General features: G+C 36.6%; 5 protein-coding genes across 6 annotated transcripts in view; 3 read left to right on the forward strand and 2 right to left on the reverse strand.

Annotated features, from left to right (window-relative positions):
* Window positions 1–5,465, forward strand: part of LOC110011275 (olee1-like protein) — an 8,569-nt gene extending 3,104 nt beyond the window's left edge. Inside the window, exon 3 of the mRNA XM_020691337.1 lies at window positions 5,353–5,465. Within this exon, the coding sequence (XP_020546996.1) occupies window positions 5,353–5,414 (62 nt within the window). The 3' untranslated portion in view covers window positions 5,415–5,465. The remainder of the gene's footprint in view (window positions 1–5,352) is intronic.
* A 2,163-nt stretch (window positions 5,466–7,628) lies between these two features.
* Window positions 7,629–8,589, forward strand: LOC105179458 (olee1-like protein). Its single transcript, XM_011103077.2, has 2 exons — window positions 7,629–7,947; window positions 8,068–8,589. Exons 1-2 carry the CDS (start codon window positions 7,779–7,781, stop codon window positions 8,427–8,429), a joined length of 531 nt encoding a protein of 176 aa, XP_011101379.1. The 5' UTR covers window positions 7,629–7,778; the 3' UTR covers window positions 8,430–8,589.
* A 1,585-nt stretch (window positions 8,590–10,174) lies between these two features.
* Window positions 10,175–10,690, forward strand: LOC105179501 (olee1-like protein). The gene has a single exon (XM_011103147.1). The coding sequence runs from the start codon at window positions 10,175–10,177 to the stop codon at window positions 10,688–10,690; it is 516 nt and encodes a 171-aa protein (XP_011101449.1).
* Window positions 10,691–10,977: 287 nt separating this feature from the next.
* LOC105179502 (dof zinc finger protein DOF1.5-like) lies at window positions 10,978–11,784 on the reverse strand. Its single transcript, XM_011103149.2, has one exon. The coding sequence runs from the start codon at window positions 11,693–11,695 to the stop codon at window positions 11,228–11,230; it is 468 nt and encodes a 155-aa protein (XP_011101451.1). The 5' UTR covers window positions 11,696–11,784; the 3' UTR covers window positions 10,978–11,227.
* On the reverse strand, window positions 11,576–20,058 carry LOC105179459 (protein SCAR1). 2 transcript variants are annotated; one of them, XM_011103080.2, is made up of 10 exons: window positions 19,572–20,058; window positions 18,698–18,861; window positions 18,368–18,491; window positions 18,160–18,292; window positions 18,017–18,084; window positions 15,338–17,849; window positions 15,144–15,224; window positions 14,487–14,594; window positions 14,298–14,378; window positions 11,576–11,698 (listed from the first exon to the last, which is right to left on the reverse strand). In XM_011103080.2, exons 1-9 carry the CDS (start codon window positions 19,724–19,726, stop codon window positions 14,328–14,330), a joined length of 3,396 nt encoding a protein of 1,131 aa, XP_011101382.1. In that variant the 5' UTR covers window positions 19,727–20,058; the 3' UTR covers window positions 11,576–11,698; window positions 14,298–14,327. The 2 variants fall into 2 exon arrangements, with proteins under 2 accessions (XP_011101382.1, XP_011101380.1); XM_011103078.2 differs by lacking the exon at window positions 11,576–11,698 and having other exon boundaries at window positions 14,081–14,378.
* Between the last annotated feature and the right edge of the window lie 1,595 nt (window positions 20,059–21,653).

Raw genomic sequence — 21,653 nt, forward strand, 5'->3', positions numbered from 1 at the left:
CGAGAAATTGATAGACGAATGGGTTGCAGCAATCAAGATAGCAGCAACTACCCTGGAGCTCGACAAAGAAAATTTCATAAAGCTTGTAGAGTTGAGCTTGGAGGGATCTGTAAAAATCGGATGGGATAATACCCCAGAAGATACCAAAGCAAGCATCCTTGCCGGAGATTCGAAAGGCGCGATAGCTGACCGGCTAGGAAGGCTTATCAAGATACACTTCATCGGAGATGGATATTTCGAAGGAAGTAGGGCAGAAAAAGCTAGGGAATATGCACAAGCTCTTTTCAGCCTCGAATTAAGAAGTATTTGCGCAGTAGATGAATATATCTATTGGTTCCGCAAGTATTTCTTCCAAAGTATATAACACAATACCAATAAAAATAAATAAATTATTTATCCATAATTGTTATTATTATCATTAAGATTAATTCATAAAAATCACTAAATTTCAACATAAGGTCACAAACAGTAAAATAGAAATATTACATATAATGTATACCAGTGCAAATATATGCTCATAAATAAATGTAAAACATTACAAATTAACTGTTTGAACATGTAAATTTTACAAAGAGTAGAAGAGGTAAAAATTAATATTAAAACATAACAATGAAATTTATATGCATTATCTTAAATAATTATTAATAAAATAAAATTATTAAAAACTAAAACATTGATTAAACTTACTTTTATGTAGATATTTGATGATATAAATAAAAAGACATATTATTATTATCTAAAATAAAATATGGGATACTGATGAAATATAATTCTAATATAAGATAAATTTTTAATTTGAATTTGATATATCGGGCTTGAGGTTGGCTCTTGTAAAAGCTCGAGCTTTAGCTGACTCGACTTGAGCTCAAAACTTTTTGAGCTCGAATAAATTCTTGTCGAACCGGCTATCGAGCGAATCGACTCATCTTGCACCCTATCTGTGTTGATACCACCTGGGTCTCGCATGGACGCAATGTTAGACTTGGATGGGAGATTTCAAGTTCATAAACTTTCTTTCGGGCTTGTGAGACTTAATTTGACTAGTTCCTTCCCCCAAAAAAAAATCCATTCCTTCCGATGCCCCATATCTCCCCATTGAATGGGGCAACGCCTAGCAACTAGTTGATATTGCCTCGCTTAACACATAGTTAGACAACCATATGTTGACCCTCTCTGTGGATCGGTATGGTCTTTTTCTTGGGTGGGGCTTGCCCCTAAATTATAGTAAGGGCTTCTTAAGGTACCATCGTCATTTGTGGCCACATTGCAGGTGCAATATTTGTTGCATCATCTCTAATAACCAAGGGGATGTTTTCTGGTAGAGGTGTTTGAGAAAGTGCTATTGTGAGGGGCTAAAAGGACCCCTAGTAATATCTGTAAAAGCTAAGTGTGTTTGGTTAGGGAGAAAAAATGGAGTATAAAAGAAGTGGAAGTAAAAATGAACCTATAAGAGATAATTTGGTGTTTAGTTAGGGAGAAGAGATGAAAGTGAAGTAAAACTCGATGTATATAAAACCAATCCAGAGTCCAGTTTTATTTCCGTCCAAAATTGAAAGGAAAAGTCGAAGTATAAGGTCAAAAAGTCGAAAAAATACAGTTTTTATTTTATATATTATATTATCCATATATATCAGATATATATATATATATATATATATATAAAGAGAGAGAGAGAGAGAGAGAGTAGAAATGATATGAGGAGGGATGGAGCAAAGGTTGAAGTGGTATTTATATGTGTGTTATCTTGGGTTGCGCGTGTGTATAACGACATAGTCAACCCACAACATCACATATATACAAATCAAACACCACAGGTGATCCACCACAGTTGATCTCTACGCCTATGTTCTCTTTATACAAATAAAATAAGATTTGTACTCTAGAGAGGAGAAAACAGCATACTGGCCCGACCTGACTGAGTATAGTGCGTAGACCTATTATTCAACAGTCAGATACATCAAAGTCTACTCCTGAAAGAAAATATCAACAGAGGGATGAGCCTGCCACTCAGTAAGTAAATAATCAGCCCTATCTATATATGTATAGCAAACACAGTCCAAGATATGATAAGTAAGCAACATGCATGGAATACAGTCAATTTAACTCCAACATAATCAATTGTAGTACACCACATAACTGTCTCACAAATAAATAATCAATGAAACTTACTTTTACCTAGTTTGCTTACCAGAAGGTGATATCGTGTTTTTCCAATCATCATCATTCCTAATCATATCCACCATTTCTCATTTTAATTGAAGTTTCCCTTTTATTTCTTCTTTAATCTGTTACCGACTTAAGCATCGGAGTGCTAACCCATATTTTGCAAAGTTATTCCTTTGATAATCTTAGGATTTTCTTGAAGATCCTTCGACCCTTGTGGTATGACCAAATTTCTAGTATGCATCTTGGCATCATCTGTGGGAATCACTTGAGCTTTGGCATGAGAAATGGCAAATTCCAACAATGGAGGTGACCACGGATCTTATGAGGGAGACTATTCTCTGCCTACTGTTTCTAGACCTACTATTCCTCCTACAGACCTGACTTTAGGAGATGCTAGCGCTCCCGACCTAGATCCAACACCAAGAGCTAACACTCCAACTCCTGACCAAGCAGCTGGATTTGTTGTTCTAAACCCACTCTTCTATGAACAGCTTCGACAATTCATCAAGGAAACCACCAACTCAACTCTCTTAGTTCTCAAGCTAGCAAAGCAGTGTCTTCTTCCTAGTTGGAGAGAGGAGGAACGCCAGGAAAGTAGATTCTTGTTGGACTCTAGCAGGATCGATCCACCTCTACTAATTTTGCAGTCCAAAGAAGTAGTTGGACACCAGCCCCCTAGCATTTAGCAATCCCTAAGGAAGGAGATGGTGGAACTTCGTCAGTAGGTGACCAAGGAAACCATGCCTGCTGAGCGGGGCATTCCTTTCGGTGAACACAATATAGCTAAAGAACTTCCTTCTCACTTCCCCACTTACCTATTTATGATGGTACCACCAGTACAACTGAACATATTCGTAAATGCAGCTTTATTGCACAGGTACACTGATGGTATCACGTGTTGTGTTTTCCTTACTACTTTAACAAATTCTATCCAACAATGGTTCAACCAGCTTCTCGCTGAATCAATTAGATCTTTTCCAGAGTTTAGTTCCCTCTTTCAACACCAGTTTGCTAGCAACAAGAAATACAGGAAGTCAACTATTAGCCTTTTTGGGATCAAGTAGGAGGACATGGAAACCTTGAGGGCCTATGTGCAACATTTTAACACAACTATATTAGATGTCCCCACAACCCACCAGGAGGTGCTTGTCAGTGCATTTACCCAGGGACTCCATGGAGGACCTTTATTTGAATCTTTGGCTAAGAAGCCGGCTACAGATGTTTTAGATGTTCTAGCTCGAGTAGAAAAATATATGAATATGGACGATGCTTGGCTGGTAAAGAATAATGGACGTGACATGAGGAAAGGTGAGTCACAATCTACCCGCAGGCCAAATCACAAGAACGTTTCAATCCCGTGAACCCAAACAATGACCATGAGACACCTCTCATAACTAGCCTAACGAGGATACTCATGGCAATTGATTGGCTCCTTGCTCTGCAATGGCCTAAGGGCTCCAAGGAAAGCCCTCAACTCTCAAAAGCTAAGTATTTCTGCAAGTACCATAGAGAATATAGACATGACACCAATCGTTGCCGCCAGTTAAGATAAGAAATGGAAAGACTCATCCAAGTTGGCTATCTTAAAGGCTATGTGGATAAAGAGAAAAAGTGTGGACAGAAAGAAGAACTTTTCTATCATCATAACTTCTGCAGAACTGAACAGCACGACGAGGATTCTTGCAAGAACAAAGGAAAGAGGCTTAAGATGGAGGAACAAGCCTCGAGAATGTCCCCGCTAAAGTATATAATTATAATTAATAAAAATATTTTTTATGCGAGCAAAATATAGTAGTGCTCGGCCCACTCAGAGTGAAAAATAATGAAATAAGTGCTAGAAAATAAAAAATCGTATGAATGTATGAAAACATCAGTGTTATTGCTCGATTTTTGTATATAAGAGATAGATTGATATTGAATCAAAACTCTAAATATGATATTACAATGCTCCTTTAAGTTAAAGTGGCAGCATAAAGGTTAAAGTTTTTGTAGGAGGGTTCAAAGTGAAAAAATCATGTCTTTTTTCATTGAGGTACCTCTCTATCTATAAACAACCACAAATTAGTTGGAGAAGCTCAAAATTGTTAAATAATGCTGAGTCGTCCTCAGATTTGATGGATAGTCGCCAATAGTTGGAGGATCCTCCTCTGATTCGGGGGGTTTATTGTAGTCTGTGGTGTCTCTTTTGGGGAAAATGATGCCTTCTCGGATTTTTAGGGGGTTGGTTGAGTAGATTTTTTTCCAACTGGAGTCCAAACTTTTAGGATTTATAAAAATTCTCTATAGGACGCCACATGTCCCCGGAGGGGGTACTGGTCCTTATTTTATTTTGTGAGGAGGGTCTCCAGAGATCCTGAAGAAGAGTTACGAAAGTTTCCAAGAGCTCTCCCCAACAAATCACTAATTTAAGCGCGCGGAAATGAGAATCCTTCGAAGCGAAATGTGTTTTCAACCTTGCAGAAATAACAAAAAGTAAATTACAGCCTGCAGGACAAGTTTATAAATAGAACCCTCATATCTTCACAACCACCAACAACTCAAATAAATCCTTTTTTGTACTCTTTCTCATTTCCGCCATCAATCGAATATATAAATAAAGCCAAGAAAAATCCAAGTAAACAAAAAGCAGAAAAGAGGCAAGAATGACAAGACTTGCAATCGTCGTAGCTGGAGCTCTCTGCCTCCGCTCTCTCGCTCAAGTCGCCAATTCCAAGAAGACTAAATTCATCGTCAGGGAAGATGTGTACTGTGATTATTGTCGTGCCACTTTCATCACTTATTTCAGCAAGCTTATGCCAGGTACGTACATGAACAAGAACAATACCACAAATACATATAATTATATAGCATCTTTTTTTACATGTACACATTGACAATATATGTATATATACAGGAGCGGAAGTGAAGTTGGAATGCAGAAAATTATGAAGGAGAGAAAGTTACACTCCGCTTGACTGGGATTGTAACCGACGGCAAGGGAGAGTACACAATAATCGTGGAAGAGGATCATAGGTGAATACTGTGAGGTGGCATTGGTGAAGAGCAACCAGCATGACTGTGCTGAGATTGTAAAAGACGGTTTGGGAAGAAAACTGGCATCTCACGTTATCCTCACCACCACAGATTACTACCATGATGAATTCTGTAATGCCATTTCACTGACATTCTCCCCCAAGAAAAGGGCATCTGAATGCATTGAACTCAAAAAGGAGATCGAAGAAGACCCCATCCCCTTGCCTAGTCATTAATGCGATATATATATATATAATGGAGCTTAATTAATTTCTTATATGTTATAATGCATGTGTTTTGGATAATATTAGGGAAGGATTAAGCATATATTAGCTATATCCTGGTGTGAGTGAGTTAAAGTGTTCTATAGATATAGAGTAACTAAGCATATAATATCTCATAATTTTTAAATTCTATACTCTTGAAGCTACTTTCAAATTTTGGAGTTGACATTCCAAAAAGGTTTAATTGCATTTATTCCATGGCAAAACAAAACTCCAAATATAAAAATGATAAATAGTAACATTGAAATAATTATTTTTTTGATAATTGCAGGACTCCAACCACTAATATTTAAAAGTGGGCGAAATTTGTTTAAGTGGATAAAATTAGCTAGTGGTTTTGTATTTGGGTATCATGTGACATGTCACGACATCTAGTATAAAATATAAGTCTAAATGTTATTTTAATAAAATTTGATTTTATGTAGCCAATCAGTAAAAAAAAATCTAAATAAAAAAGTGATTCTCTCTCTTTCTCTCTTTTTATATGATTGCTTATACGGCAACGAAACAAAGGCAGGTGGGAGTAGGACTCCATTTGTGTGGCATTTATAGCTAGGTGACAATGATGAAATCAAAGCAGAGCTGGCATGGTATGTGACCGTTGAAATGGCTACGTCAGCATTTCTATTCGCCTCTAGTTAAATTTGAATGATAAATTCCAAAGTTCATATTATAAATGTAAAAAATCTGATATTGTAAATGTAATTTTATAATTTAAAATTTTTAAAAAAGAGTGTATGTACTTCACAAATCACGAGGTGATTTGATTTAGAGTAAATTACAACGAACTCTTCTAAGGTTCTTAGATAATTATAAATGTCCTTTATTGTTTGAAAAATTATACATTCTTGATATTTGATGAAATTATATAATTTTTGGATGGGATATGAAATTATAAACTATGCCCTTACTGTATTTAAAAAAAATTATAAAAAATCGGATGGGGGCGAATGAAAAAATTTAAAAGAATTATAAAAAAAATTATTCACTTAGTCAATAAAAAAATTAAAAAAAAATTAAAAGCTAAATAAAATTATAAGTTTTAGTGCACGAGGGCATTTTAGCCAGTTCACCATAAAAAATGGATGAAAGTCTAAACAAAACTAACTGAATGGACTAATTGTTAGACGACCGTTAAAATTAGGAGGTATTTATAATTTTTTAAACAACAAAAGGTATTCATAATTATATCAAACCTAAAGGGAGGTCATTGTAATTTACCTTTTGATTCATTTTAAGGTCTGACATAATTATGAATTCCCCTTCATTGTTTGAAAAATTATAAATATCCCACTAATATTTGATGAATTATGTAATACTTTGTATGGAGGTATGAAATTGTCAATTTTTCCCTTACTGTATTTTTTTTACTTGTATAAAAATTAAAAAAAATTATAAAAAAATTCAGATGGGGTGGATGAAAAATAAATTTAAAAACTTCCACTTAGCCCACAAAAAAAAATCATAAAATTTAAAAATTAAATAAAAGTATAATTTTTAATTCAGAAGGACATTTTAATAAACTCACCATAATAAACAAAAACCTAATGAATTAGACCAATTGTTAGACGGTTGTTAAAACCAGAAGGTATTGGTAATTTTCTAAATAACAAGAGGATATCGTAATTATGTCAAACCTTATGGAAGATAGTTGCATATTTTCAATATCATTGGGGTTATAAGCATTTTTCGCAATCTTAATATCAAAATTTGCAATTTCCGAAGTTTGCCATGTTTTTTAGGAAAAAGTGCACAAAATCCTCCTGTGTTAAAAATATATACAAAAAATTTGTTGCATTTTTTAAAATCTTGCACGCATTCCCCTCGTTGTATCTGACTTGACGACAGCAGGAGACCATGAGTTGTTTGATTATTGAAATATACGAAGAATTCTTACCAAAATAAAGTTTGGGCGAGTGTGATATATTTGTAATGTAATTGATAATTCTTGTTTAAATTTATACACAAATCACAATATAAGCATATTATATTTGTCATATAATTAATTTAAATTGGATTTGAATTAGAATTTTTGGAACGATAGGCATTGGTGAGGAGTGAAGATAGGCAATTAGCTCTCATCAGTGTGTTTGGAATGACTAAAATTGAGTGTTATTTTGGGAGAGATAAATGGTGAGAAGTTGTGAAATGAGTTTTCAACCTCACAGAAGTAACCATCACCGGTACAAGTATATAAATATAGATAGATCCCTCCACCTTTTCAATAAGAAATCATCTTTTCTGCATTTTTTTCCGTTCCAATAAGAATCAAATACGTACCGCAAAAAAATAAAAACAAGAAAGAGGAGAGGAAAAATGGCAACAAAACTCGCACAAGTTGCAATCATCTTAGCCGGAGCCCTCTGCTTCCTCTCTCTTGCAGATGTCGCCAACTCTGAGGTGCCTCAATTCATCGTTAAGGGAAAGGTGTTCTGCGAAGTCTGCCGTCTCAATTTTATCAATAAATTCAGCCATCCTATGCCAAGTACATGAACTAATTTATACCACATATGTATAGTATCTTCTAGCTGTTATACACACCAAACACATTACATATACACACACACGCAAGCATTGATGACATAAATGACATTTATATATACAGAAGCAGAAGTGAAGTTGGAATGTAGAGATGAGGGAACCGGGAAAGTGATGTACCGCTTGACGGGTGGTCAAACCAACGACAATGGAGAGTACACATTGTACGCTGAAGGTGATCATGGTGAGGAAATCTGTGAGGTGACATTGGTGAAGAGCAGCCAGCATGACTGTGCTGAGATCCCAACTGACGATTCGGGAGAGAAGCAAGCAGCGGAAATCACCCTCACCGTCAACAACGGCTTCCATGATAATATTCGCCTAGCCAACCCACTCAGCTTCACCAGGAAGAAAGCCCTGCCCAAGTGCGCTAAGCTCTTGAAGGAGCTGGCAGAGGACAAGGAAGACGATGAGCCCTTGCCTAAATGATGCGATTATGATGATACCGAGTTTAGTTTCTTATAGTTGTCCATCATGTGTTATAGGTCTGCTCTGAGTTGATGATGTGCTACCTATTACCAGACCACCTATCTATCTATGTATTTTATTATCGATTTTGATAGAACAAAGATTTTGTTTCCTAAGGGTAGACTTTGCAAGTTTCATTCAGCATGCCCTTCTCATGTCAATTAAGTGCTACATGATATGATAATTAGAATCAGCAAATGGGACATGATCAATGTTATTATTTACATAAACATCTTAATTACATCATGACCATTTTCAAACACTTTTGCAGCTCTGCTTCAATACATGTCAAAGACACACAAAACATGCACACCACTACCTAATATTTTTTATGTTTTATTTACAATATTATAAAGAAATGGTTACCTAAATCGAGTTTCGTCAAACCTGAATCAATTATATGTAAAAAATTTTACAATTATATCACATTTGTTGTAATGATACCACTTCTGTACGTGGTCCTTGAATTAGACAATAGGGTTTGGCCTGACCAAACTTGAGACCAGTGATAACTCATGCCTCGTTTCTAGACCTATCCCATGTCGCCTTGCTCCAACTACCCATTTCATTCCCTATCAAAATATTCCCCAGCGCAATAGACTCAACAAACCTAACCCATAAAATTTTATTAGATTTTTTTTCTTTGATTAATGAATATAATTTTATTAAAAGTTATATGATTGTTTTAAATATCTAAATAAGACATATAATTTATTATTCTGCTATTACATGTACTAAACAAACATTAAAAAAAGCTAAATAAAGTAAATATATTTATAACTATTATTAGATGTTGGTTTTGGACAAAATTGTTGGTTTGCCCTCAATGCATTCGGATTTATAAAATTAAAACATATCCCTCAGACCAAAGCCCAATGATAGACCTGAATCCACCCCGATCACAGTATACCGAGGCCTTTGGTCTTATCCTAGTAACTATATAAATAGGTTTGAAACGATAATCAAGCTACTAGATACTTTATTTGGAATTAATGGGTGACAATGCCGTTTGAGTTTGGTTCATTAATTTAGCAAATTAAATTTAAACTTTTTTTTAAAAAAAAAATTCAAACTTTGCTCGATTGAGCTCGATTTACCAAAGAAATAAAATAATATATTTGAAAATATATCAAATTATTCAAATTGAGCTTACGTCAGATTTAACTAAAATTTGTTCCAACTTATTTTGATTAATAATTAAACAAGCTCAAATGCACTCAGTAGTGATTCAAACAACATCTAAACGCACTTGAAATACATTTTCTCTTTGCTTTCTTTTTTTCTTAAAGAAAAAAGTTATTACATACATTAATTATATAGTAATCTCGATCATACCAACATATAATTATAACAATAGTTAGGAAATGAATTATTAATTTAAAATTATTTAATAACTATTACCAGAATTACATTTCTATTAACATTTTTAGTTAGAAAATTGAGGGTTAATTTCTTTTAAGTTTAAAATAGAATTCATAGGTAGCACCAATATTTTGATGGTAAATATGAGGATGATCATAAAAGTCGGAGTGAAGTGAGTTTTCAACCTTAGACAAGTAACAAACAATCACCAGGACAAGTATATAAATAGAGCCCTCCATCTCTCATCAATCACCGACAACTCACAAGTGATCCTCTTTTGTGCGCTTTCTCATTCCCAACATCATCAATCGAATAAAGCAAAAAGCACAAAAGAGGGAAGAAGAATGGCAAGGCTCGCAATCGTCTTAGCTGGAGCTCTCTGCCTCCTCTCTCTGGCTCAGCTCGCCAACGCCCAGGAGCCTCAATTCATCGTCAAGGGAAGGGTGTTCTGCGAAGTTTGCCGTGCCAATTTCATCAATAAATTCAGCAAGCCAATGGTAGGAGCAGAAGTGAAGTTGGAATGCAGAGATGAGGAATCCGGGATGGTGACATACAGCTTGACTGGGGGTGTCACCAATGACAAGGGAGAGTACAGATTAGCGGCGGAAGGTGATCATGAAGCGGAATACTGTGAGGTGACATTGGTGAAGAGCAGCGAGCCTGATTGTGCTGAGATCCCAGTTGACGGGTTGGGAGAGATACCAGCAGCTGAAATCACACTCACAGCCAACAATGGCTTCCATGATACGTTCCGTCACGCTAACGCACTCTTCTTCACCAAGAAGGAAGCCATGCCTCAGTGCGAAGAGCTCTACAAGGAGCTGGAAGAGGACAAGGAAGACGAGGAGCCCTTGCCTTGATGCGATTATATATACATATATGTGATGGAGTTTAATTTGTTATATGGTACACATGCACGTGTTGTGGGTCTAATAATTAGTGTAGGGTCTTTCTCAGTTTAATTCATTCTGAAGGGTCTATGCGCCTTCTGATTGTGTTGGGAGGACGTACATATATATGTACACTACTCTCATGCAATATATATAATAATAATTGTTATTTTTCATCATTCAAGGAATTCATATATATATATATATATATATATTAAATAATTCAGATTATCATATAATTAAATTACGGAATATTCTTGGTTTATAAATACCGGGGATCCCGTATTCATTGGACCAGTTCATCATCAATGACAATATGACCACCGTTGATCATGTATCTTTATTAGCATACGCCATTGATTCTAAAACTACCAACAGGATATAAAAATCATCAACTAGCTAGGACATGGCGGGGGTATATATACAACAAGTAGCTTAATTAGACAACTGGCAATTTCTTTTTTAATTTTTTTCCTTGGAACTACGAGACAAACTGGAAGATCATGATCAACCACTGGAGGCGCATCTCCTCCTCTTGGCCATAAAAAGGTGCTCCGCCGCTTGCCACTCCTCCACCGCGTCGAAATCCAACTGTTTCACGCCGGCCGCCGACGCATCAAACAAGCAACCGGCCGCCGCCTGGGATAGACCCCTGTATAGCTGCTTAGTTTTGCGGCGACCTGCACCGACGGGGACGTTGCGGAGGGCTCCGCCGGCAGTCCAGTACCTCTGGCAACCCTTACAAAAGTGTCTAGGCTGATTAACATTGTAATTGTTGAAGTAACAGAACTTGGTTTCCATGCTTTTGCACCTGGGACAGGGAATGATCTTGTCTGGCCTCTTATCCACCGTTTGATCGGATTTCCTAGGTTCTTGACGATCGTTGTTTGCTTTCGAACTCTCTTTCAATGAGATGGTAGCTCCAAACAGCTTGATCCCTGATGATGAGTTGTTACTTTGTTGGACCTCAGCCATAGTCTAGAGAGAGAGAGAGAAGAGAGAGCAGGATTGATGATTATGCAGGAACTCTTGTGCTATCTGATGAAGTATTAATATAGTGGTGGACATATATATACACACACGAATATGTGCTTTAGAAAAGCAAAAAGTGCACAAATTGATTTTGACGGAGGGCAGTCTTTGCACAATGTGGGATAACTATTATAAATAAATAAAAAAGGAAAACTGAAAAGGTAGGTGAATGGAATAGGAATTAAGAAAATGAGAAGCAGAAAACAATTTTTTTTTACTTTAAATCAAGTGGGCCAAATTGAACTGATCACCTAATTAATAATATTTATTGTGCGGTTAATTATTCTTTTAAAATTATACATCAATTATATAATAAATATATAATACTTAACATGTAAATGATTAAACAATTAAATTGGAATAAAATTTCGAATAAAAGGAGGTAGAAATTGTGAGATAGATGAATGAGAGGCGCCACCGTCAGCACTCACTCAGCAGCAAATGTGTAGAAGGAGGCGAGGGCAGAGGGCAGAGAGCAGAGGTGTAAAAGTTGATGTTCAACTTTTTGCCCACGTCATTATCTTCTTTTTAATTAGTATGAAAGGCTATATATAAAGCGGGTTCCGGGTTAGCTAGGTGTACTCTTGACTACAAAGTGCTCAAAATTCAAGGCCTAAAGCTGACAAGTTTCTAATGTCTTCAAATTCTTAATTTTTGTAATTAACTAAATTTGTTTTAATTAAGCAAATCTGATATTATTATAAATTGCAGTTTATTTATCAAAGTTTATTGAGGCATCATCATCTGCATATCTTATTGTAAGTCTATATTAGACATTAGGAATTTCAATTGAATGAAATATTATAAATCGGTCATATTAAGGCTTGATTATTATGAACCTATGATAACCTATGAAAAAGAATAAACTGTAGATTGAAGATATAGATAATGAAATTTGAATTCATAAATGAAAAGTTAGCGACTTTGTCATTATATCACAATTTGTTGGTCAATATATATTAATGTTTTCCATTTGATTCATAACACGAAATCCAGCCACTTTGCTTGTTTGAGTAGTAATAGATTATCAAAGATGGAGATATTATATATATGCATATTTAGAGTTGACATGTGCGATTATTCTCATGTGCCCGACTGCCCGTTCCCATTCATACCAAGCAAGCAAATTCGTGTTTATTATCATTTCTTTTTTGATAAAATTAAACAATTGTTATTGCTCATCAATAATCCATTTTAATACATAAGTAATCTTGAAGAAAATAAAGTTTTGTGCAATTTATGCAATACATCAAGAAACAAGTAGGGTTTTTGTTTTTTTTTTGGGATAATTCTGCAATGATCTCTGAAATGCATAACTCCAAGTCAACGGAGATATATAATTATTTTCTGAATTCAGTCAGCTAATTTGTCTATCTTTGGTTTTTTTTTATTGGGTCCCCACCCCCACATAGTCGCTTTTCCCTTTTTCCCGGGGGGCGCTCCTCCAAGGTACAGTGCACTGTAACATACTATTGATGACCACGCTCGACATTCGCTCATTTTAATTACACATCAATTGCATTCGGTTCAGGATGATTCATAAACCATGGAAAATTCGCGTATATTACTCTGCTTCCTATTAGCTCATATTAACCATACTAACAACCCCCCACAGGCCACAACCCCAGTCCAGGGTAAACTTTTTCATATATGATCACTCAAACTTTTGATGTGCTGCGTTCCCCAATTTCACATGTAACTTTAGCTCTTGGTCTGAAACCAATGATATAATCGAAAAAAAAAAACTCGTTTTTCTCCAAGGGAAAAAGGGGCCGTGATTCTTGTTATGGTAATGCTAGTGCTTTTGGCTGCAACCCTTTTCTCTTTTCAGGCATCTCTTATTAAAATTTGTTCCTATCTTACCTTTGTCTAATCACCTTTTATTTGTGTTCCAGGTGGCTGTCAGTTGCAAATTAGTAAAATCTTGCAAAAGCTGGAGTTTCATTATGGGATTGCTTTAATAAAGCTCTCTTTATCTTTGATTAACTCAAAAGTAGCCATATTTTCGTGACCACCTTTTCCCTCAACTACTGTCTACACAGACCACCATATTACTGCTTTCCTTCTTTACGTGGAAAGATACACACTTTCACTTTAGGGCTCTCTTTAAAGAGAAAGTTTAGTGAAAAAGATGATCCCATTATTCTATGGGTGCGACAGTAATCTTTTACTGTATCCTTTGAAACTTTAGAATTTTGTCCATGTGTACAAGTACAAAACCATCCTGTCCCTTGTTACAAAAACTCCCAAAGCTTAAGTTGAAATTTGAAATTCAAATGCAATCTTATATATGGTATAAGAAATAATTATGCTTATGCTGCAATCTCCATTTCGCCTATTTTAACCATGTCAACTTTCACAGAACTGTTTATGCGTTTCCAAAAATGGGATTTATAAGTCGTGCATATATATATATATATATACCAGCTCACATATACTTAAGTAGATCAGTAACGCTATTTATAAAACACCAAAGATACCTCAGATTAATTAGACGAAGAAATTTTGGGCTATACACAAATATTTACCAGAGCATACCCCTAACCTGTACTGATACATTCATGACCAGTCAGCATTAAGTGTCACTCCAGTTACCATCATCTTCTCCATCATCACTTCCAACAGCCTGAATAGGCAACAACCCGAAATTAGTAAATAGCAGAGATAGGCGGCCATGGTAACTTGTGATGACTGTATATTTTCCCTTTTTATGTTGTGAGGGGGAGAGATTTACCTGGCGAATGGCATTTGCCTTCTTCAGAATTGCAGTGACTTGGATATTGGGAGATTCCCCTAATGGCGCAGTTGATTTGGCAGCCACCGTTGGTCTCAGATTGAATGACTGAACCCACAAAGAAAAAGGTGAAAGCACAGGTCAGAGATAAGAGGGATAATCTAAACAAGCATAAGCTGGTTCTCATGTTCTTATGGCCCCATTGTGCCTCCTCATGGAGTGTGATGTAAAAGTTATGCTTGTACTAGTTGGGGTAGAGAAAATAGAATCAATATGATAATAGAACACTAGATTAAAGAAGTCTTGACACAGAAATCCGATTCACCAACATTGACCAGCTCACAGATGCATAATGATATAACAGAGTCAACCATGATAAATGCAATTCCGCAGATACTCCGTAGAAGATATGTCAAACGGCAAATAGCATGCTTCCTGTATATGACATTAAGACAGGACACCAAAGAATTTGATAATTCAACTAAATCTGCAGCATTTTTTTCAGGTAAACCAGATTAATAAGAAATAGAAGGAATGTAGCTATCACATTCCAGCTTAGCTCTAAAGGGTAAATCAGTATGTGAGATTCTAAAATTTGTGAACAATAACATTTTTTAATGTTGCTGCTAAAACTAGCTCCAGTCACCAGTAGCTCACTTTTGTTCTAATTTGCTGGAGAAAGTCCTTCTTTTCATCCATGCTCTTACCCTGCTTAGCTTCTCTTAGTCCATGTGATCTCTGCCAGTCAAATTGTGGTATACATATATGTAAGTAACATGACACAAAGATTCAGTCAGCTTAAATAATTATTCAGCTGAAAAAAAACAACAAAGGAGTTTGCAATATAAGACCTTCTTGCTCTGTTGCTCATTTGTGGTCTCAAAACTTTGATCTTGATTGAAGGGGGCTGGCTTAGGTTGCTGAGTTATTATGGATGCTGAATGCGTAACATCACATGCATAATTAGTGCCTTTGGGCATCACCTTGCACCCGTCTTGTATAACTTCCAACTGGGGCTTCATACCACGCCATTCAACTGGAGGTAAAGGTGGAGGATCAGGAGTGGTTGCAGCTTCTGGCTCCACAAGATCCTTTGAATTGGTATCGTTTCTGAGTTCTTCTTGTAATGAGGGATTTAGGGTCTCCATACTTTGAAGATCAACTGAATGAAAAGAATGAGAACCTTGCATGCTATTTTCAGCAAAAGGAAATTGAGATCCAAAGTTGTCATGGAAATCTCCATGGCTAGTTTTCCCATTTCCCATAACTGTTGAAGATTCTGTCAGAGAGATTCTGCCGAGGGAGCCATACAAGTCAGGGTCCTTGGTACTAGGAGACTTTCTGGACTCCCGCTGCTCAGAATTTGATTCAGACTGATGCCTATGACAATCATCTGATAAAGAAGGCGATGATCCATGGAATGTATCATCCTCAGAGTCTGAACCGATGTTGTGCTGAGTAATGGACACCTCGGGTACCAACTGAAATGAAGGAAACACATCTCTGCTGCTTTCATCATTAGTGTTTCCATAGGGAAATTTTAGTTTCAGCCTTGAAGTCTCAAAGCCATCTATTGGTTGGAAAGATATTTTCATGTGCGCAAGAGGAGGTGATGAAGGAGGTGAGGGTATTTGGGATTCACCTCCAAACAGATCTCTGTTTCGTCCAGCAAACGCTTGATGTGCAAAGTTCTGATGATTTTTCTGCTTCAAAGCATTTGCATTTTGATAGCTAGTGTGCCCTGAGTTCTCATCCCCACCATGCAATAGTTTTTTGCTGGATCCTGGTTTGAGCAATTTATTGCTGAGTTCAAACATTCGAGATGAACTTTTTGTAACTTCCTGGAGCTTTGTTGCAGCTAGGGACTCTGGATTGACAGGCAGAACATTTCCAGATGCTGTTACACTGGCTTTGCTAGAGCTAAAATTATTTGGAGAAAATGAATCACTTCTTTTCCCAACTCTGATGTCTAAATCAGCTGGAGAAATTTTCCAAGATGTCTTCTTTGGTGATATGCCACTGTCTTGCTTCTCCTGGCACATAGAGCTATCCATATCCGGACATTCTGCAATATTTTGAGAGCTCTCTATTTTAACTGGGCCCGCTCGATTTTTGTCACTGCTAATAAGATACTGAGTAGAAGAACTAATTTGCGCATCTTTCGTAGACAGAGGATCTTGGGGAAGAGCATTTAATACACTGAAATCTGGTGGTTTTGATGGCTGGAGTCCTAGCAAGCCACCATTAGTCCAGATGGTGACTGAAGCAACATTAGAAGTTTCTGGTGCAGGTTTCTGGGACTCCAGACTGCTCGTTTTATCACCAATAACGAGCATTGCCGACCTACTTTCCCTTAAATTAGAAGATACTGCGCATGAAACAGATGCTACATTCTTGCCATCATTAGTGCCACCCAAACTAGAATCAATGCTCTGCAGGCTGCCTGGATTCGACAATTCTCCAGTCATTTGAACAGATTGTAGTAAAGCCTCGTCCACTGGGGAGAGTGAGTTACTTTCATCCCTAGTAGCTACTCTACTAATAGAACAGCAAGCTGCAGAAGGGGGATTTGGCGAAACTGGAATGGGATTATGTTCACAACCACCAGTTATAAGAGAACTGTTGGCCCATATATTAGACTCAGGGTTTGAGTTTTGGCATTCCGAATTATGTTTAATCATTTCAGGTAGTCCATCCTCAGCTGCTTTGTCCTCCAACTTAGAGTATTCATCTATTTCTGGCTTTCTGATGCAGTCAATATCAGTTTGGGACTCTGGGTCAATGCTATTAAGTGCATCTGTAAAATGATCTGTTTCACTTTCAAAGTTATCAAGATGGATATCACCAAATCCAAATGTTGGTAAAGCTTCAATGCAAATCTGGCCATCTGGTTTTTCAATATTGACAGCAACATCACTCAGAGTTTCTAGATCCAATTTCAGGAGAAATGATTCCAGATTTCTATCATGTTCATCCTCCTGTGCCACGCTATCGTGATCACCATCCTGCAATGTTGCTGGCTTTTCATCCCAATTAGCAGAATATGAAGTACAGACACCTTGCTCTTGCGTTAGATTTATCTGAATATCATTACGTGCATCTGAAACTTTTTCCTTGAGGAAATTGTAGTCAAGGTAGTCCCTGTCATGCCTCTTTACAGGAGAAGCAATAAATTCTCTAGATTCTTGTTCTTTGGGTTGCATTGAGTGAATGCCATGGAAATCACCTTCAATGCGGCCAAACCCATTTCTCAAGTCCAAACATGAATGTTCGCTCAAATCTGATCTTAACGCAGCATCACATGGGGACATTGTTTGAGAAGGCGAAGCGTGCCCACCAACATTCAGTTGAGCAAACTTCATGCTGCAACCGTCCAACATTTCAAATTTAGTACCCATCACAGAGAATCACAGTAAATGTTAATGTAGAACAACACGTTTTATATGTTCATTCCAAGTTTTCACCACAATTTCCCTTTTGTTACTTCTCGTTCCCATTTCCACTTCAAATACGAGCATAAATGGCTGTACCTGCAGGTTTGATATGAAAACGACGCCCTTTGTGACACATCTATATTCCTGGACCACGACCTTCTTTTCTGCACAAGTTTTCAGCAAGCTTAGTAGGATCACATATAATCATGGCTTTCATGTAATGTTATCAGGTGCATTACCTTAATCTTGTAACCCTGATTCGCTTTGGAAACTTTTGGTGTCCCTGCTTCACCAGATGCCGCTGATGCTCTCTTAAAGAAAGTTGGATCTGAATACCTCTTCAAGCAAGATCCAGGGCCACCAGGGTCAAACCTGAAGAAAAGCAGAAGGCTTATTTTCAAAGCAAAGAACAAGGATTAGGCTATCAGTCTTAAAGAACATTTATACCTATCAAGCAAGTCCAAACGTGGAGGGCCGCAGCAATCTTCATAAGAATCCAACACAAATTGAGGCACATCACTACATACCAAAAGATTTTTTTCACATTGGAGACGAGCGTGCCAACAGGAACCTGTCATCAACTTTTCTTGTAAGGACTTGGAACAATGGAACAGAAATGATGCAGAAACAGTATACAGCCATGCGGCTCTAACATGGAAATTTCGATCACCAAAGCTTGTATTCAGTGGGGGCAGAGGTATCGTTGCTAAAGTAACTGCAATTTACGAAGGGGTAAGGAGGGTAACAGTTTTCAATATGTGAAAGCCGTGCTTATACCAGCAGTGTAAGCAAAGTGTAAGTGGGTCCTTTGTGCCAGTAGAGCCTTCTCAATCGGAGAAAGGGCAGCTTCAATTCGTTGCGCACGACTCGTCAACTTATGGCTTCTAGAAGATGTTATCGCCACTTCTTCCTGCAAGCCATGAAAAACTTCTGCTGCAAAACTACCACAAGCAGAGATGATATTTCAGTGTAAATTACGTTTAAAATTCCTGAGAATGAAGATGAAGGACAGACCTCATCAGATATGTTTGTCTCTTTAGGGAAAACGAGCTTTCTGCCAGATGTGTGTGTATGTTGTGTGTGTCTTTTGTAACATAAATATAAAATTTGACATGCTACGGTACCAAAATCAGTTTATAGTGTGATTGAGTTTATCCTCTGTTCGTTCTTTTCAGAAATGGCCACTTGCATTTTCCAGTGCTTATGCTGGTACCAATTTCCCCTGCTACCCTCTTTCTACTGGAATGTATATGCACACAGGCGTAAATTCATACACGAATACGTGAACAATCTTAAGCTTAATATTTCCAGATTTAGCAAAAATTACCAGCACGGCCTACAACATTAAGGTAAATGGACCAAATTCCCTTTTAAGTATTCAACAGCAGAAACACTACAAAATTCCAACAATAAAAAAATCATTTCCAATTTCAAACAAGTCTCGCAACACTACAAAAATGTAACTCACTTGCATCCAATACGCAAACAAACTAAACGAAATAGTGAACAAAACTACATATATTTCCCAGAATAAGGACTGAACTACGAAATGCAACTCAAACCACCAGTAAACAAGCTCGAAAACATCAACCAAAATGGCAAAAGAGCTGAATTATATAAACAGTATAAAGAAAATAGTAGAAAAACTTACTCAGCGAGATCACCTAGCTGACGTAAGACTCCGACGAGGCCAGCCACGGCTACTCCTTGAAGAATCTCCTTGGGGTCTTGCTTGTCCCCCTCCCTGTACATCTCCGGTGCTCCTAGCCCGTACTCATTCCTCACCTCCACTCTCACCAACGGCATCGTTGTAACACACAAAAGCAGAAACAAAAAGCAATTTCCAAAAGACTCCAAAATTCAGTGGGCTAGAATGCAGCAGAGAAATGAAGGAAATGCGAAATGAATGGCGTATAGTGAATAAATAAATGAAGGAATGATGAGTGAGAGATAGAGAGAGAAAGAGAAAAACGAATACAAGTGAGAGAGGAAAATCATTAGGTAGAGGGATTGCAGCAGCTGAACTGCCGAGAGTGTGATATATATACAGAGTCACAGAGAGCAACTGATGTGTGTGTGTGTGTGTGCGAAATGAGAAGACGACATTGCCAACTCTGCAAGCCATTCCTGAGGAGGGGACGAGTGTTGGAGAAAAGGACGGAAATGGGGTTGGAGTTTTGAATGAATTGACCCTGCTCGGATAAGCAATGACCAAATTGACCGGGATGGGGATGGAAAGTGTGGTCCCCACCAATCATCGTCACCGGATTCATGACGGCGTTAATTTTATTAATTAGAATTTCTCAAATAAATATTTTATTTATTTATACAAAAAAATTAAAAAATAGAGCGGAAAGAAATTATTATCTTCTTTTTGGTGTCTGCATTAATAGGGAACCAATTAAAGTTGGGGGAATTATTAGGTTTTAGCAGAGCATGCTAATATTCTACTCTCTTTTTTTATTGTTGACGTCAGCGGATGGATTGGGGGGCATTCTGGGAAACACAATAAATTGAAGGGCAAAACCTCCCAGGAAATGTATTGAATCTAATTAACTAACTAATTCTGCATCGCATGAAAATCAGCTCTCCTCCCACGGATTTAAATTATATTCTTTTTAATATACACACCTTATGTGAATAAAGATAATATAATATATTTTGAGTAAAGTAAAAAATACAAGATAAATTTGGCAACAAAAAATCTTATCCGCCGGTTGGGATGGCACTGATTTTGGTGGAGGATAATCAATCATGTCAACTAAAATACCTTTGATGTGGAAACAACTACTGTGGGCTTGTGATTGCTTTTCCTACAATATCTATCATATTTTATTATTAAATGCATGTCTGGCAAAAGTTTTGGACCGGGCTTCAAAGCCCAACTGATGATGATGGCCATGATGGGCCTTACTGCTTTGCCATTTGTAGCATGAGGTTGGGTCCATGCACACAGCCCACGGGCCTCTCTTACAAGGATTCAGACACTCTCATTTTGGACACAGTATAAAGAAACATTCTTTGTTGTACTAATTCTTAAATACTCAAATTTATTCTTGATTTTATTTTTTTCTTTGAAAAAATAATTCAAATTAATAATTTTATATTATATATTTTTTTCTCTTAACCATTCACTGTTCCACATTATTCTCTCACTTTTTACTTTTTCACATTTATTATAATTTATTCTTTTCACAATTATTTTCCATATCATTTTATAATAATTTTTTTTATATGCTCACGGGAATTACGTATCATGCAAAACGAGTCTGTAATAAAAAAAGGAAAAGAGTAGATTCGTTTTCCTTGATTTGGTAAGTTTGAGTTTCTTTGATATTGAACCAAAATGAGTGCAAGATGAAGAATATGAGGATCCACTGAGTGAGTGTAGCATCATTTGTCACTTCACCTCATCACCAATTCTCCTACATCATTTATATATTTATTTAATTAGAATAAAATAGAGACACACTATAGCTACTTATTCTCTCTTTATGGGGATCATTTTTTTTTTATTATTATTAGAATATTCAAATAAAGGTTTTTTGTTTTCTAAAAATTATAATATTATACATAGGAAGATTTTAAATTTTTTTGAACCTTTATCTAATAATTCTATATTTAAATGAGGAATGATAATAAATATAATTAGGAGGAGTGTATGTATGCATATGAATATAGAAATAGAAAGAGAATAAAAATAATTGAAATGAAAGGAAGCATAATGAATAAT

This window comes from Sesamum indicum, unplaced genomic scaffold, assembly GCF_000512975.1.
Source record: "Sesamum indicum cultivar Zhongzhi No. 13 unplaced genomic scaffold, S_indicum_v1.0 scaffold00164, whole genome shotgun sequence".
NCBI classification, from domain to species: Eukaryota; Viridiplantae; Streptophyta; class Magnoliopsida; order Lamiales; family Pedaliaceae; genus Sesamum; species Sesamum indicum.